The 17,352-nt window shown below is 39.3% G+C and overlaps 1 protein-coding gene across 1 annotated transcript; it reads right to left on the bottom strand.

Annotated features, from left to right (window-relative positions):
* Window positions 1-2,979: 2,979 nt before the first annotated feature.
* On the bottom strand, window positions 2,980-16,009 carry WNT16 (Wnt family member 16). Its single transcript, XM_053608587.1, has 4 exons — window positions 15,656-16,009; window positions 15,205-15,458; window positions 13,121-13,407; window positions 2,980-5,188 (listed from the first exon to the last, which is right to left on the bottom strand). The coding sequence occupies exons 1-4, from the start codon at window positions 15,748-15,750 to the stop codon at window positions 4,724-4,726; spliced, it is 1,101 nt and encodes a 366-aa protein (XP_053464562.1). The 5' UTR covers window positions 15,751-16,009; the 3' UTR covers window positions 2,980-4,723.
* Between the last annotated feature and the right edge of the window lie 1,343 nt (window positions 16,010-17,352).

Raw genomic sequence — 17,352 nt, 5'->3', positions numbered from 1 at the left:
GTTTAAAATAACACCTTATGTAACAATTGGCTGTACGTGCAACAATAAAAAGGATGTGTTTTATGTCACACTAATTTAGCGCAATCTTTACTTCTCGTCATTTTCTTTTGGAATGATTGTTAAGTTCCTGTATGATCCAACTGTTAGCCCATGGCGATCTAAAATCACTCTGAGCTTATATTTCATAATAAATTCTGATATCTCAGTGCTCCCATCACTTCACTCCCTGCTCCCCAACCATGTTTATATAACTAAACTGTGAAGGAATACCCTATAATTTTTCTTGTATTTTCAAATTTTCCAGATTCTGTAAATGGTGTATTGTAAATGCAGTCTACTGACAATTTTGATACTGTGAGAAAACAGTAACAATATGTTGGCTAAGGGTACAGATCCTGTGTGTCCTTGGGCTGGTTACTCAACTTACTGTTAGTGCGCTCAGTTTCCGTATCTGTAAAATGAGGGCTACAAGGAGGGTACCTACCTTATGAGGTTATTGTTAGGAATTAACATTTTAAGTATTGTTAGGAATTAACATTTTAACATTTAAATGTATAACATTTAAGACATATTAAAACATTTAATGTATATACATCTATAGAAACATAAAATTTCATTTATATATAATTTACATAAAACATATTTAAACAATTAATGTATATTCATCTATATAAACATAAAATTTCATTTATATATAATTTACTTAGTCCAATCACTAGTATAAACTAAGAGCTCTCTGTTTGCTAATATGTTTTTTCTTTCAAAGGAAATGAGTCCCTCCCTGGTACACAATTATGTCCCCTTTCATGCTGTGCCCCATAACGTCATCATCCTGCTCCAAGAATTGTTATGACTTATTACATCTGGTCTATAGTGAACTCAAATGAAAAAAAAAAAAAAAAAAAAAGAAAGAAGAACTGAGGCATCTCAGCCAACTTTCCTTACGCAAGGCTTATCTTAAGGAGTAGTCATGGTTTCTGGAGCTATAATTTGGATCTTTTTCTTACCTCAACTCAGCCAAATAGATCATAGTGCTCTAGGTAACTATCTGCTTCCAAATAGTTTAATACTTCACGCATCACCTTTGCTGATCATGTATCCCAAAGGCGATGCATCAAGTATCTGCAACTCACCAAATTGCCTTTAATTAAATATTTTGACGAGGACCTTTTCTGCTTCCACATTTTAAACTAAGTAAAAACAAAGGTCATATCAGTATTAACAGTACTTCAGAAAACTATATTGTGTTTCTAAAATATTTACTGTGAATGTCATATTTTCAAAGCTGCAAAAATATATAAGGTCATAGCATCTAACGTGTATAATTGTAATTTTATTGTCATTTTTAAATATAACTATTATAGTCCCTTAAAATACAATACTATAATAATATATAGTCCCTATCATCCAAATTGTGAACAAGAAAATAATGCAGTTGTTTATATTCAGAAGAACGAACATTTTGCTAACGTTGTGTAAAGTACTATTATCAGAAAAATGCCTCAGTCAACTTCCTTTTCCAGATGTTACAGTTAGTGCTACTTAATATGTTTTTCTTGATTTCATTTCAGGATGAATCATGGCTTCTTACCTTGCTTCCATTATTAGGCAGTCCCAAATTTACAAAGAAGATGAACTCTTAAATTGAAAAATAACACACTACAGCACATCCCCTCCCCTTCCTTTTTAACATTATGAAGGGAATTTAAACAAATCAAAGCACTTCGTACCTCATACTAATCCACAGTGCTTTGTGCTTGGTTTGTCAGGGTGTGAGCCCTATGTGGGGCTAGAAGCTGTCTCCTACAACTCACTAGAACTGGGACATCTAATGGTGTTGCTGCCCAGCAGCCAGGTTCCTTTTACTGGTAACGTAACACCCTGGCTTTCCTTTAGGGAAACCGCCCTCTCTCTATTCTCCAGCTGCAGAGTTTTAATTGAAGTGAACCCTACGGCCAGTTCTAGCTGGGGGCTGTCATAGCCTGGAGAAGGCTCAGTGTGCCTTTCACCCACCCCAACCCCCAGTGGTCATTGGGATTGGTCCAGAGAGGAGCACATTTAACCAATCAGAGCCAGTGACACTCAGATCACTTCTGCTAGACCTTCAGGGAAAGAGAAGTTTCCCCTCTGTTCTATGTGAGCAACCAGGAGAAAATATCTCTTTACTCAGGTTGAGACCTCTCCCTTTCATTAGCAATGAGTGGTAGGAGCATGAGAGCTCTGGAAATGTAGCAGCCAGGTTGGTCAGAAAAGCAGAGGCCTGTACCTGCTGCGGGTGGGAGAGTTTGGAGAGTGGGCGTAGCACCCTGCCGAGCTCAGAAAGTAGAAGGCAAAGCCAGAATCTAGCCTAACGAGATGGAGAGACCTGAGCCCAGGGAAAATGGTGTGAACTTACAGATCAAGCTGCCCCTGAACCAGTCACAAATCTAGAGTTTCAATTACTGAGTCAATGCATGTCCTTTAATGTTTAAAACCAGTCTGGGTTTTCCATTACTGTCCTTGCAACATAAACAGTCCCAACTAATGCAGGCAAAGAAGCCTAGACTGGATAGGGACCTTTGGGGTCCCAGGAACACCACGGTGCTACCTCTACCATGACCAAGAGTGAGCAGGACATGGGCCATGTCCGGGCGGTCAGCCAGTAAGACAGGTGAGAAACCCAAGGTTGGCTTCCATGGTGATGCCAAAGAAGAGAAAAATAAGAAGATCTCCCCAAGCAGCTTGGGAGTTAGAGGCTGCAGGATGGTCAGTTGTTAGGGAATTATAAAAAGTTTTCTAGTTACTAAAAGACTTTGGTCGTTAATGGGAACTACAGCCTTCCTTCTTGTTTTATTAAAGTGTACTTAGGTTTAATGAACATAAAAGCAATTTACTTTGCAAAAACAGTCATGAAAATAAATGTCTATTTTTTGAGTTATTCTATTCAATGGATGTTAAAGAATGGAAAATCACTCTTGAATAAACACTGTATTTGTTTACTGTTTATTTATTTCTGATTCTCTTAATTAGTAAGTAATGACTTTGTTAAATGTTAAGGCTCACAGTGGGATTTTTAGCCTTGATTTTAATATCAGACCTGAGACATTACCCATGCATTTGCTTCCCCCCCCCAAATTGTTGCTCTGTCTTGATAAATAAAATTAAAAGGAAATAGAATGAGACCTGTGGGGCAAGGAAACATTTCTTTATCTTAATAAGAATATGAATATTCTCTCTTTGTACACTCTGAACTTAGAAAATCTGTTTTTCTATATAATACTGAAATGTTTGACAATTCATAAAAAACTTAAGGATTTACATTAAAATATTACCTTAAATAAGCCCTGTTATTTTCAACAGAAATATTATAAAATATGATGAATATACATGCATTAATATTAAAACAAAAAAGACCATTCAACATTCCAATAGAAATGCATTACATACAACGACAGAATAAATATTCCGGGCAACAAAGTCACAAATTGATCATTATTCTGATTTAGACTTTTTCCAGTTAAGACTTTTACTATATAACTTATTACAATAACTTTACAAGTTAAGCATCACTAATGTGAAAAGAGAATTCAATTAATCTGACCACTGAGATAACACATTTCTCAATATTTTGTAACATATTTAATCTATTACATACAAAACTCATTTTAGCAGGAAATACACATCCATATGGCTAGCTGCTCAGTTAACTTCTTTTCAGTGTTAAAAAGTCAGAGTTGATAGTACACATATAAAAAGAAACAGAAGCTTTACCTTATTTTTTAGCACTTGGGCATTGGCAATAAATGTCTTAACTTTAATATATATCATATAACTTAGATACCGTATTTACAAAACACAAATTTTTAAACAAAATACTGTACAAAATACTGTCTTTATACATTTAAAGGGCATTTTTATTTACAATGTATAAGAGCCCTTTATATTTGTACCTCTACTTTTCCTACATGTTTTTAGGATCACTGCCTTCCCCAGTATCCCGAAACTGGATTTTTAACAGTGGATACTGGTTTGTGATACAAGTATGAACCCCAAATTCAAAGATTACTCTTTATCTTATGCAGGTTCTTCTAGATTTTCCTGGTTAAAAGGCACTTAAAATCCAAATCATGAATTATACCTTTTACATTTTGATTCTTTGTTTGTCACTAAATATGTCCAATACTTTTTAGTGCTATTCTATCACTTGTGTAGGTTCTTTTTAATTCCTGTTCTTTTGAAGTGCACGAAAGTGTAAGCACCACGGCTTACATTAACTTTTCAACATCTATGCACACTTAGTATGATTTCTTCATTTGAAATACTGAGAGGATAAATGAAATTCTTATTTACTGCCCTTTGTTGCTATCAAAAGTGTCTCTTAAAAGTAACTATTAATCACCCTCCATTATTGAGTTCCATAACTGAGTTCCATATTCCAGGATCTTACCCTGAGTATGGACCAGTTATCCTGGCATTAGGAGTCTTTCCTTTTCTTTCTGGCTTCATAAACAGATTAGATACTAAACTACCAAAAGATGAATACAAACCTGCTGAAGTTTAGAACCCCCCAAAAAAATCCACATGGTGGATGTGTTGATTGTGTAAAGGACATTTTCAAAGAAGACCAAGGACCTGGGTTTCTTATAAAGGAGTCAACTTTACTAGCCCTGCACAGGGAAAGAGACCCTCTGGGCTGCACTGTCATTGTATGATGCCGAGGAATCCTGCAGACTGGACGGAGTGGTTACTTGCAAGTGTGGACATCAGTCATGCTCTCACACCTCCTGCAACGAACATAGCAGCACCATATAAACTTACACTCACACCTCTCCACGTGCCTGACCACGTGGGTGTTGTAGCCTCGGCCACAGCAGAGGAGATTGCAGCCATCTGCACCTTCTGACGTACGGTTGCATTCTCTGCCTTGTGTCCCTGGGATCCCCAGTTTCTTGTCCTCCACACAATAGTTGGGAGACTTATTAACATAAAGCAGGTCATCCTTGTGGATCGGTATCTTCCTCTGATCTTTTTCTCTCCTGCGCATTTTCCTCTTTATTCTGTCTGATATCTGGATACTGTTCTCATATTTATCCTTCAACAAATGGCCAATCTTTTCAAAAGAAGACATGGTTTTCCAGCATGTTTTCACAGCACAGGAGCCAGACACTCCATGGCAGCGACAGTCCACTGACATCAACTTGGCCACAGCCTGAAACCAACAGTCACTGTGTTCAGACACCCTTCATTCATCAAGTGTTTCATTCAACAATAGCAGCACAGTTAATCTAATCACTTAACTCTCTGGGCCTGTTTCCTGCTGAACAAAAATGATGGTTTTGAACATAAAAGAGCTTTAAGATTGTTTAGGGTTCAAATGTTTTGTCCTTTGGTTTTTATCTCAAATGTTCTGTTCAGATGTCTCGACCCTGTACAGCAAACCTTTCCAAGTTGTATTTAAAGTCTTAGACCAGGCTAATATTGTTATCAGAGATTAGCTGAGATAAGAAGGGAAATCACTTTCATTTCTGATCCCCTATCTACTTCTGGGTGTGGGAGGATGCTCATGCATGCCTGCGTGTTCCTAATACCATTCAAATTCCTTGTTACTCAATCCATGAGTATGTCTCATGGATCAGCAACACCAGCATCTCTCCTGAGAAATGCAGAGTCTTGGGCTCCACTCTGCACCTCCAGAATCAAAAGCTGCATTTTAACAAGATTCCCAGGCGACTTATGCACATTAAAATTTAAGGAGCACTGCAAGCAGTTACCTTCAACTCTCATAATGCACAGAAACATCTACAGAACTTTGAAAATAACTAATGCTTAAATCCCTGATGTTTTATTTCATTAGTTGAGGTGGAGTCCAGGAAAAACTCTTCAGATGATTTTAACGCACATGAATAGATGAGACCTATTGATTCAATTGAGGGTTCTCTGGTTGGATCACAGTAAAAGTCAGTTCCATTCATGTGGAGAGTACTGGGGCATGCTATCCCCTGGTTACAGGCCACATGAAAAAGTTTAGTTGGTCAAAAGGAAAGGAGTCTACCATGCAAGGAGGTGCAATGGTTTGGCTTCTCTGCACCACTTTGGAAAAAGTTGTCTTAAAAGTTGCCACACATTAAATACAAAAACACTAACGAAAGCTGATGAGCAAAAAAAAAAAGGTCTATGTGATATCTGCCATCAAGGTAAGCAAAAATGTCCTCACATAACCCATTTGTGGCCCTTAGGCCACAGGTGGAACCCTTCCACCCCCGCCCAGATTTCTGTTTCCAGCAAATTCTTACCCTTTTTTCTAGAAACTTAATTCATATCATATGCCCTATCCTTGGTAAATCAGTAGCACTATCCTAGCATAGAAAATAGGGGAAATGTTTATGCAATTTTTCAATTCTAAGGGCTGAGTTCAGTTTGAAAAGGCTGAAGAATTAAATAAGATTATATATATACATCTATTATTAATAGCTCACTTGTTTTAAGATACTAAGGTCAAAATAAATGTTACTTGTTTCCACACAAAGAAAGGTAAAGTAAAAGTTCAGATAAAAATTTCCAGCAAGGACTGGACACAGTCACTTACAATCATAATTTTCATACTCTGGGAGTCTGAAGCAGGAGGATGGCTTGAGCTCAGGATTTTGAGACCAGTTTGAGTCAGAGGGAGACCCCTTCTCTACCAAAAAAGTAGAAAAATTAGCCACCTGAAGTCCCAGTGACTCCAGAGGCCAAGGCAAGAGGACTGCTTGAGCCCAAGTTTGAAATTGCTGTGAGCTAGGCTGACGCCATGACACTCTATCCAGGGCAACAGAGTGAGACTCTGTCTCAAAAAAAAAAAAAAAAAGAATTCCAGTGGGGCTAATGGTTAATGGTACCAAAACATTATTGAGATTTCAAAAGCTTTAGGGCTCTAATCTCTTACATACCAGGCTGGCTAGCATAGCTTCCTTCAATCCCCAGACGATGGCAGAGCAGATTAATAAATCGCTGGGGCTAGCTGCAGGCTGATGTGTTGTCAACATGCTGGGTAAAATAAAAAGTGGATCCATCCATTCAGTAACATGGAAATTATGTGTGTCATCTCACCAAGAAAGGGGAAATCCTCACAGTTGAAATTCCAGTTACAGTTCTTATTAAGACTATTAAATGACAAGAATCTATATGTAGCTATTTTGTAAACAAACCTGATGTGTTTGCAGAATGTTAAGTTTTTAAACAAATTAACAATATTTTCTAGACGATCGAGAGAGACAATATATATAAAACAATTACTAATATTCGCAACCTTAAATGAGAGCATATGGTGTTGATTTGTATAATGTTTGATAATTTTTAGTAGTGTTTAAAATAATAAACAGTACAATATTTAAATTCTGTCCTTTACAGAAATATATGAACATACGCTCTTTTTTGAATTCACAAAGCTGACAACCTAATACATGCATCTATTTTTTCCTTAACTCAGGGCAAAAAATACTCTTTGATAATATGAGAAAAATTTATAAAGTATGCCACACTGGCTTATTTGGTTAAATTTATGGCATTTGATATTCATAAAGACCTCAATTCCAAAACAAAAAGTAAACCTCAATTCTCCAGGCAAATAAATGTTCAAATTAATCCAATCTGCCTATCTTTGTTCATATTTTAAATGCCCTATGGACATGATTAAAAAGGAGCTCAATCAGTACCAGATAATAACACAACAAATTGTTCAAAGAATGCCAAAAACCTACCAATGCATGTTCGTGTGTTTAAAGCTGATTGACATACTCAAAATCTCACATAGTGATGATGTAAAGCTGCCCCTCCCTCTGGATCATGAATGAGGATCTGACTTTCTCTTTTCTTAAGTAGTTCAGATATCATGTAAAGTACTGAAAATTTGCATAAAATGTAGGACAGAGGAGATGTTCACCAAATACACCAAGACCAGCTCACCTGAACAGTTTTAACTCATCCTCTGTTGGTAACAGGGAAAAAGTGATAAAAACAAAAGAACCACTGCTGAGAGGTCAATGGTATGATGACGCTTTGAGCCCGCTAAGTTCCCCTCCAGTTCCTTACACTTATCCTGGCCCACAACAGTGTTACCCCACAAACTGACACACTGCTTCGCAGGTTTGAAGGATAAAGAGACTGACTTTCACATTCATTTATAGCACCTGCTGAATTGGCACTGGAATTCGGGGGAGATTTTCCTACCCTAAAAAACTAGCCCTTTTTAAATATCTGGAATTGATAATTTTTCAGTGATGGCATTTTTGAGTTTCACTAGCTTTGAATTACATGTACCTAACAATAAGTATGAGAAAAGAAATAATATTTCCATGATATGTATGATATACAGAGGGTGCCAAAAAGATGTAAATCATTTTAAGGAAAAAAAAAAACAAAAAAAACTGCCCAAACTGGTAATACTCAAGTCACATTTGACTTCTGCAATTACAAAAGGTGATCAATGTGACCTGTGTTTACCTTTTGTTATCAGTATATGTTGAATATTACAAATTTAATGCAGCTTTTTCCTTTCTTAGAATGGCTAAACATTTTTTTGTATATTATTCTGTATATTAATTTTCTGCTTTGGAAAAATATATATACACACAGACATATATGTCTATACCCCTATTGCATACATATATTCTAGGATAGAAAGAGAAATGAACTTCAAGGAGGAGAATTCCAATAATTTGACGTGCAATTTAAATACTCATTCCCCTATAATACTCCAAAGGAATAAACCGGACAAATCGGAATTAGAATATATCAGCGGGATATCATCACCCGGAAAATCTGATGCAGCACAGAGTTCAAGAGCAGACACACACACACACACGCACACACGCACGCACACGCACTCTCACACACACACACGCACATTTAACTTTATAGAACTTAGTGCCTCTCAGAGCACATTTTTGTAAATATTTTACTCGATTTACTTTTAAAACAAGACATTTCTTGCACTTAATAAGCAGTTAATGAACAAGTACTTACTAATGATTCCAATTTTACGGAAAGAAAAGTATAGTTAAGACATTTGACTTACGCAAGGAAAGTTGATGTAAGGTGTAAGGGCTTTCTGTGCAGCAGGATAATTTTAGTAGTAGAGAGAAAAATAATAGTGGAAAATGCAAGTATATTTGAGGAAATTACACGAACACTCTGGGGGAAAAAGTATATCTGGGAACTTTTCTGCTAGCATTCTTACTTACTGCTAAATTCCCATTCTGAGCGGCAGTGATAGCACCGTTATTTTCTGCTAAGAGAACAGAAACAGAATGAGTGCTGTGTGGTTATAAGAAAGTTCCCTTCTCTACTCTACTTGAGTTGTTAAGGTTTATAACGATATTAACAGAGGAATGTTTTGTTAACTATTGCAAACAGATGTGCACATTTTGGTGGAATATTTTTAAACTATGGAAGAGCAATTAGGAGGGCAGCAATTAATCAACTGGGCTCCTTGGGTAAGTTTTGGTTTGATAAATTTTTAATGTAGCGTAATAGGTAAGATGCATCTTTAATGCTTAATGTAAACATAAACAGTGTTTGAGAAGTGATTGGTCCCACAATTTTGACTCAGAGTAATGTGGTGGATGGTGATTGCTTTCCAGTGCATTACTTTATCCAGATTTTATAAAAATGGCCAGAAAATTGTTATGGAATATTTTGTGACTAACACTCCATTTTGCCAAGCATCAGATGATCTAAGTTTTTATAAAAATTGCAACATGAGGTTGGATGGGTGTGTATGTAAGATTCCTGTTCCTTTGACCCATTTTTGTCCCTTTCTGTCCAAAACTATATTTGAACCTGTTGAAAAGCAAAACATTTCTGTGTTGTTCAACTACTTATGAATATTCTTGGAACAGGTCAATGAAAATTTGGGATTCGGCCCTTCCCGCTTTGTTGAGTTACTCATCATAAAACAAATTATGGGGTAGGGAAACTTAAAAGTTTATGAGGTGGGCATGGGAAGAATGGAAATATTTTTAAGCACACCAAAAGAAATACCCATAAATATTCCAAGTCACATTATTCCCAGAAGTTCTGCCCCTAGAAGACATCACATCGTTCTGCTCACCAATCATCATTCGGCAACATTATTCTTGGAGTCATAACTTTAGGAATAGTGTCAGAAACCAAGTGGGAATCAGAGTATTTAAGGTCAGTGGTTAGAAAATCATCTATTCTGCTCACAGTACTACTAAGCGCCAGCACCCACATTTCTCTGAACACTTTCCTACATTTTGAGTTAGGGCTTCTGAGACTAAGAAAATTAACTCAATTGAATACAGACCTTGATTTTACTCAGAAGAATATGTCTGTTAGATTAAAATCCTAATTGCCAATAGTGAAAATTGAGTTGATTCCTCTTTCATGTTAGAGAATAAACTAGAAACCTGTTGTTTTTGTTCGTGGTGGGTTTTTTTTTTTTTTTTTTTGGTTTGTTTGTTTTTGCCACTGACAGAAAGAAAAATACAATAATGTTTTGAATTATAGTACTTCATGAGAAAAGACCAACAAAAACACCAGCATAGTACCTTCAAAATAACCAGGTAAATATTTTATAATATTTCAAGATTTTATCTATAATAATGTGAAGGAAAAAATCCTGTAGAGAAAACTCTGAAATTCACACAAAATGTATATGTATGCATAGGTTGATTATTTCTGCCTAGTTCAAATAACAGCAAAAATACAGATAATGGCAGGGAATTAGTTTTTGCCCAGAAGGTCAAAATTGGTGCTGATAACTGGGCTGTTTTTAATAAAATCGTACTATAAATAATAGTTTAAGATTAACATTAACAGTTAAACAGAGATAAATATTAGTACTTACTTTTAAAATTATATACAATGAAATAAAACTAAATAGTTGCCTAATGTCACTAATAAAAAATACATTTTAGAAGGCTGGAGGGCTTTTTATAAGTTCAGAGATGAATTTAAGAGAATTAATCATAACATGAATGTTTCTGAGTTTTGATCTTCTAGTGAAAGTTTTTATCTAGTTACAATTTTTTAAATCTTTACTAAATTACTTAAATTATGGTTAAGGAAGATTTAAAGTCTATGTTTATAACAGACATTCATTTCATTGTTTTCTTGTTTTTAAATTATACACATATTAATTTGACTTCTGTTCATGTTATTTTCTAGTTTAACTTTAGAATTTTAAAGTACTTAGATTCATTACATTTAACCTCTTTTATATTATGTTAGAAATAATAAAAATTCCTTTATTGAATTACACTTAAATTGAAGCAATATCTAATTCTTTATTTAAGTGTAAACTTAGGGGCAAGAGAGATGTATGCAGCTATGTTGTTAGGCGAGAGTTATTTTAGTTAGATAAAATAACTTTTAAAATTTCCTAAACAATAATGTAAAAAGCATGCCTAGCTATCTATCAACTTTCTTATTTTCTATTTTGCTATTTTGAATTGAAAGTTCAAATTTGAGTCTGAAGTCTTATGGTGATATATTTACTGAGTTTTCTTGTTTAATGGTTTAAATCACGGTGGTTAAGGAAAGAAAACTGGCTGAAACTTGAAACTATGCTAAATGGGTTTTAGTTATTCACTTTCCAAAAATGTAAAACAAATGCAGCATATAGTAAGTTTAAATATTCCTAAGAGGTACTACAACTTGTTTTAATTTATTTTAGAAGAATGTGGCAGATTGCAATGATTACTTTGGGACCTGTGTAGGTCATTAGATATTTACAAAAATACGCATGTGCTGATATTCCTGTCCTGAAAAATTAATTACAATGTAGAAAATATATATTTAAGAAATTTTTTCACTTCCTTTAGGAAAGTCACTATGAACTGCCAACTAAATCAACTATATTGCACAACTCAAACTTTACTATGTCAATATTCATTAATGTAAATACATAAAAGTTTAAGCTCCGAGTATAGTCCATTTTAAGAAAATCTAATGTAAAAAATCATAATTTATAAAAGAAGTTAATTAGGTGGTGATTTATTAAATTTGTCTCCTTCAATTTTTAATATATATTTTAAAATACCATATAACTTTTTTACGCTTTCCTGTATTTGAAGAATTTTTAAAATGAGCCTACATTGCTTTAAGATAAAATGCTATTTGCCTTAAGAAAAACTTTGCCTGACAAGAAAATATCAGTTAAAGGTTATATATTCACTAAGAATATTTGCTTAGGAAAATAAGGATAAAACTGACAACATGTTTTGGAGCCATTTCTAATTAAAACATATATAAAAATCAAATTTGGGGAAATGAAATTGGATTCATTCGCATCAGAAAGGCAAATATTGTAGATCCTTTTCTGATTCTACCACTAACCAGCTAAGAGGGTGGAACCAAGTCACTCAACAAGCATTTGTACATCTATTATTTTATAACTAATGTATTAGGCATAAAAGGCATACAACCTCACACATATTGAATAACAAGATTAAACTCACATAAGATGGAGAACCTAAAATAAACCCATGTGGTTAGTAGTATACACGTGAAGGAATATATACATGTATATTATATGTATTCATACAAATATGAACACAGACATAGGCAAATATGTATACATACACATATATACATGTATATTTGTTCTGAAAAAGCCTTCCATTGATCCTTCTACCAGACGGGCAATTTGTCAATTGCTTACAAAGGATGCTTTAATGAGCACATGTTTGGAAGGAAAGTTTCTCTATTCCTTCAGTCTTTGAACAAGCAACATTAACATTTGGTGTCCCCCTTGAGGGCTGCCACTGTTTTATTTTTCAGCTTTTTGTACAGATTTATCCAGAACTGTAATCCTAGCTCTATTTACCCAAAGACACTGGATTTTTTTTTTTTTTTTTGACAGAGTGCCTGTCACCTGGGTAGAGTGTCCTGGCCTTATGGCTTACAGCAACCTCAAACTCTTGGGCTCAAGAGTTCCTCTTGCCTCAGCCTTCCTAAGTAGCTGAAAGGATAGGCGCCGGCCACAAAGCCCAGCTAGTTTTCCTAATTTTAATAGAGACAAGAGTCTCCCTGTTGCTCAGGCTGGTTTTGAACTCGGAGCGCAAGCAACCCACCCACCCACCTCAGCCTCCCAGAGTGCAAGGGACTGGATTTTTATTGCGCATTCTCTAATACGTACCTGCCTTCCAGCTTCATTGTTATGTAGATTCATGGCTAGCAGTACTTTGTTTTCTTTTCCTGTGGTGTTTCTGATGGGAAAATCTAGGAACTTTCTGCTGAACCACATGCCGTACTGGACATCATCAGAGCAGCCCCCCCAGTGCCAGCCTTCACTCGCAGAGCCGCCATTCTGCAATGTGGTGTCGCAGGAACACTCCGTCATGTTGCCTGCGCTGCATGACCTGGTCACAGAATGCACCAGGCCTGCAGCCATCACAGCATAAATAAAGGCTGTCTCCTTGGTGCCTAGAAAAAATATAAATCTCTCAATTAGTCAGCCATACCACTCTGGGTTCAGAACAAAGCCTCCTCGTCATCATCTTCACCAGACAAGCAATTTTTGAATTGTTTGCAATGGGCGCTTTAATGAGTACATATTTGAAAGGAAGATTTCCTGTTAGCTTAATCTTTTAGAAAGCAACATTAATTTTCAGTATCCCACTTAAGAGGATTGTTATATATTGTGTGTTACACGTTGTCCTCATACTTTAAAATCATGTGTTTATTTGAAAAATTTGAAACGTATGTCAGCACCTAGTTCGGTACTTGATAGAAAAGTAGTAGCTCCACAGTGCATGTTGAATTTAAAATTCTTCACAAGGATACTGTCTTGTGATAATACAACGCCTCAGGAAACTAGATTACTTGCTTTTCTTTGTAAATTTAAAATGTGTTCTCACAAAACACAAGCTGAAGATTTAGTGTGATTTTCGTTTATGTAAATAATATGTCAGAATGAAAATTAAAATTAAGACAAAAGCAATCAGATTAAAGGGTGCAGTCTACTTTCACAGTAAAAACTAATAATATGAAGTAGTTAAACAGTTTAGATAGTACTAGTTAATCCTCTTACTCTTAAAGGAAAGGTAAGATAATTGAAACGTCACCAGCTTAAAAAAAATTGACATGAAAAAGTATTGAATATTGAAAAAGATGTATCTAGCACATCTGCAGTACAGCTTGAGCTGAAATCTTTGAAAATTGAAGTTCCATTAAACCATTGATAAAATAGACTAGAAAAGACTCAGCAGGCGACTTCTTTTGTATCCTGGTGTTGAGGTTGGAGTAGAAACTGTTTCCCGCCCGTTGTCCAATAAACTTTTTCAACAGCTGATGCCTCTGCATTTCGGCAACTGTAAAGAGTAAGTCTTTTTCTTTCTTTCTTTCTTTTTTTTTCCTCTACAAGGGGTCAGGGCTCCTTTGTAAGGGGGTGTTGGCCAAAACGCAGCGGGAGAAATGGATACTCTGGCTGGTGGTGTTTGCAGGGACCCTGCGGAGGAGGGTCGAAGGTGGAGGGAGAACGGAAACGAACGTGAGAAACGACAAAGCGTCCTCAGCTCCCCCGTCCTAAAATTCTTTGACTCTGCTGATATTCCTGGAACAGTCCTGGCTCCCGGTATCCTTATCCTTCCCAAGCGACTGCGCGCGTGGACGTGGAACTTCGCGCGAGCGCAGCCTCCCGGGCGGCGGGAGTGCGCCGAGGAGGTCAGAGGGAGAGACCCGAGCGCCCAGGAGAGCGCCAAAGTCCAGGTTTGCACGCTGGGGCGTCGGGGACCGTGGCTTGACAGTCGTCATTTTTCCGTCAACTCAAGGCTAGGAGGAGCCAACAAGTGTGGGCTTCGCGGCAATTAGCCGCTTGTCCAGGGCTCGGTGCGCAGCGGAGCTGGTTAAATCAAAGCAGATGCGGCGGCCGCATTCCCCGCTGCAGACATCATGTTTCTCCAGCTGGTCACCCACGTAGGGGGGCTCTACCGGGTCCGAGGGTGTCGGCGGGGGCAGGAGAGTCAGAGTTTTCCTCTAACTCCAGAGGGGCGCCGCCGGAAGGAAGAAGAGTTCCAGCCTCAAGCGCCCAGCTGTGGACCTGGGGCGTCGTTCCCTCCGGCCCGCACCTGCACCCCAGGTCTGGCCTCGGTCGCTCCCAGTTCGCGTAAATTAAAGGTCTTCCTGCGGGATTAGAGAACTACAGGACCACGTAAGCACTATTTATGGCGGAGGAGTTGTCGCCTTCCGTCCGCCGCCACCCCCGAGGGTCCCGGGACTCACCGCTGCTCAGCTCGTAGCCAAAGAGAGGGCTGGTGCCGAAGGGGGCCGCGGCGGCCGCGGAGGTGGCAACCATGCAGTTCCATCTCTCGTGTCTGAACTGGTTCCTGCACTCCTGGATGCCCAGCCGCGCGCCTTCGCGGATGCTGGGCAGCAGGTACGGTTTCCTCTTGCACAGCTCCTTCTGGCGGCTGTTCAGCGGCAAGTTGGCGCAGCCCAGCTTCTCCGGAACCCCGAAGGAGGCGATGCCCAACCACCTGTGAGAGAGACACGGCCGCCCCTAGCGTAAGCCTCTCCTTCGCCCTCCCCCACCCATTCCAGATGTTCTCCCGAAGGTTAGGTCACCCGCCTTAGGGGTCCCCATCTCCTCCCCCCAGCTTCGGTTGGAAGTTCCCTGGGGTTGGACTATCCCTTTTGCCACATACCCGATGCGCCCTGAATCCCCCATACTCACATCCAGTTTCCTTGGGCTCCGTAGGGGAACAGCGCGAGCAGGGCTGCCCACAGCGCGCACAGGCGGGCCAGTCCGAGGAGCGCCGCTCTGTCCATGACCCCTGCATGGAGTCTCCCAGCCCCAATCGCTCCTCCTTTGCCCTTTGCTCCCCAGAGGCCGGCAAGGCCGGAGGTCAGTGGCCCAGCACCAAGTTGTCTCTCGCCCTCTTTCTGTTTGCGCGCAACATTAAAAGAAGGCTGGCAGTGGTGGGCACTCGCGCAGCTTCCCCGCTGCTTTGCGGGGAGCAGTGGGAGAGGTGGCGAGAGGAGCTGGGGGCCTTCCTGCAGCGCAGAGTCAGAGGTGTGCCTGAGCGGCGGAAGCGCCCTCGCGTTCCTAGGTGGGAAACCTCTGTTGAAGTATCTGCGTCTCCATCGCCCCCGGCCTCTCCTCCCTTCTCCTCCCCCGGCCGCGCCGGGCGCCTGATTGGCCCGGCTGCAGCCCGCACCTCATCATCCCGGCTCCTCGGGCTCCCATTGGCTGAGACCCGGCTCCAAGAGGGGCGCCCGGCCCGCGCCTTCGGGACAGAGAGTCCAGACCCCGGTGTGTTCTGACCTTTCCTCCTGTCACAGTCCCCTTAGGGTGCGTCGTTGTGCGGTTGACTCAACCCGAGGACTGCGGGAGCTTCTGTCTTTGCAACCTTAGGTGAAAGCGGGGGTTTGGTGGGAGACATTTGCGTTCCACCCGCCCCGGCCGCATCTGGATCTGCCTCAGGGTGGAGTGGCTGGAAAATCTCCCTGCCCCTCTTTCTTCCCTCTCCTTCACCTCACAGGAGAATCAATTCTATTCAGTCAGAGTGGGTACTGACCAAGGTGACCTGCCAAGCACCTGCTTGAGGTCTGTCAGGAGACGCTGGGTGAAGTGCACTTGTGCTTATGATCCTCGCCGTTTATATATTCATATATTTTTAGCGAAAAGGAAGATTCGGGCCTAGCATCTAATCTACCCTATTTAAAGTGTTGAACGGTTATTTGGTGTCAGGAATTGTGAACGTACATGTCCTGGGAGTCTGCTATGTGTCCCCAGTTCTCCCTTACTCTCTCTCCTTTTCTGTCTCTCTCTCCATGTTTTGGTTTTCCTGATGAAATCCCTTTCCCTGCCTGCCTTATTTTCTGCAGTCTTTAACAGAGGACAGGGCCCCAGAAAGGGAGTGAGTACTGTCTAGGAAGCCGTAGGACATTACCCTTTTCCTTCAGACCCACACTTGGCTGTCATAAAGACCTTGAACAAGACTACACCTTGAAGACGACCAAACAAAGCAAAACAAACAAAAAATCTATTTATCAAACCCCTACTGTGTGCTCAGTCCTGTGAAAATTTGTAACAAGATCCCTTCCCTCAAGTGTACAAATCAGCCATGCAGACAAGTCTAAAACAACACAATTTGAAATTATCAGTAGCAGAGAGTACAGAATCTTTCAGGGTGTTCTTCTGGGCCAAAGATAGTTGAGAAATTGGAAATATCTAGAGGCTAGTAGTTTTAGAAGGTCCGTTAACCAGGGTTTTGTAGGATGGAAGACCTCAGGGAAAGCTCTGAAGGAACAGGCTTATTGTGGTATTAAAAAGCTCTACCTCACCTAGTTAGACACAAGACCTGTTTCTGAGAAGCATCACCTGTCCTCAGAGGATTTCTGAAATGTTAGTGAATTCTCAGGGTGGAT

The sequence above is a fragment of the Nycticebus coucang genome, chromosome 11, assembly GCF_027406575.1.
Source record: "Nycticebus coucang isolate mNycCou1 chromosome 11, mNycCou1.pri, whole genome shotgun sequence".
Classification (NCBI taxonomy): domain Eukaryota; kingdom Metazoa; phylum Chordata; class Mammalia; order Primates; family Lorisidae; genus Nycticebus; species Nycticebus coucang.
The sequence above is the reverse complement of the archived record's forward strand: the minus strand, read 5'-3'. Positions and strand labels throughout refer to the sequence as shown.

Excerpts from the sequence above, each read along its gene's own strand:
- WNT16 (XM_053608587.1), bottom strand. The coding sequence starts at position 15,750 with ATGGACAGAGCGGCGCTCCTCGGACTGGCCCGCCTGTGCGCGCTGTGG. Across the intron at positions 13,408-15,204 it reads TGGCTACGAGCTGAGCAGCG|GCACCAAGGAGACAGCCTTT; the intron begins GTGAGTCCCGGG and ends TATTTTTTCTAG. Across the intron at positions 5,189-13,120 it reads ACAATGAAGCTGGAAGGCAG|GCTGTGGCCAAGTTGATGTC; the intron begins GTACGTATTAGA and ends TGTTGGTTTCAG.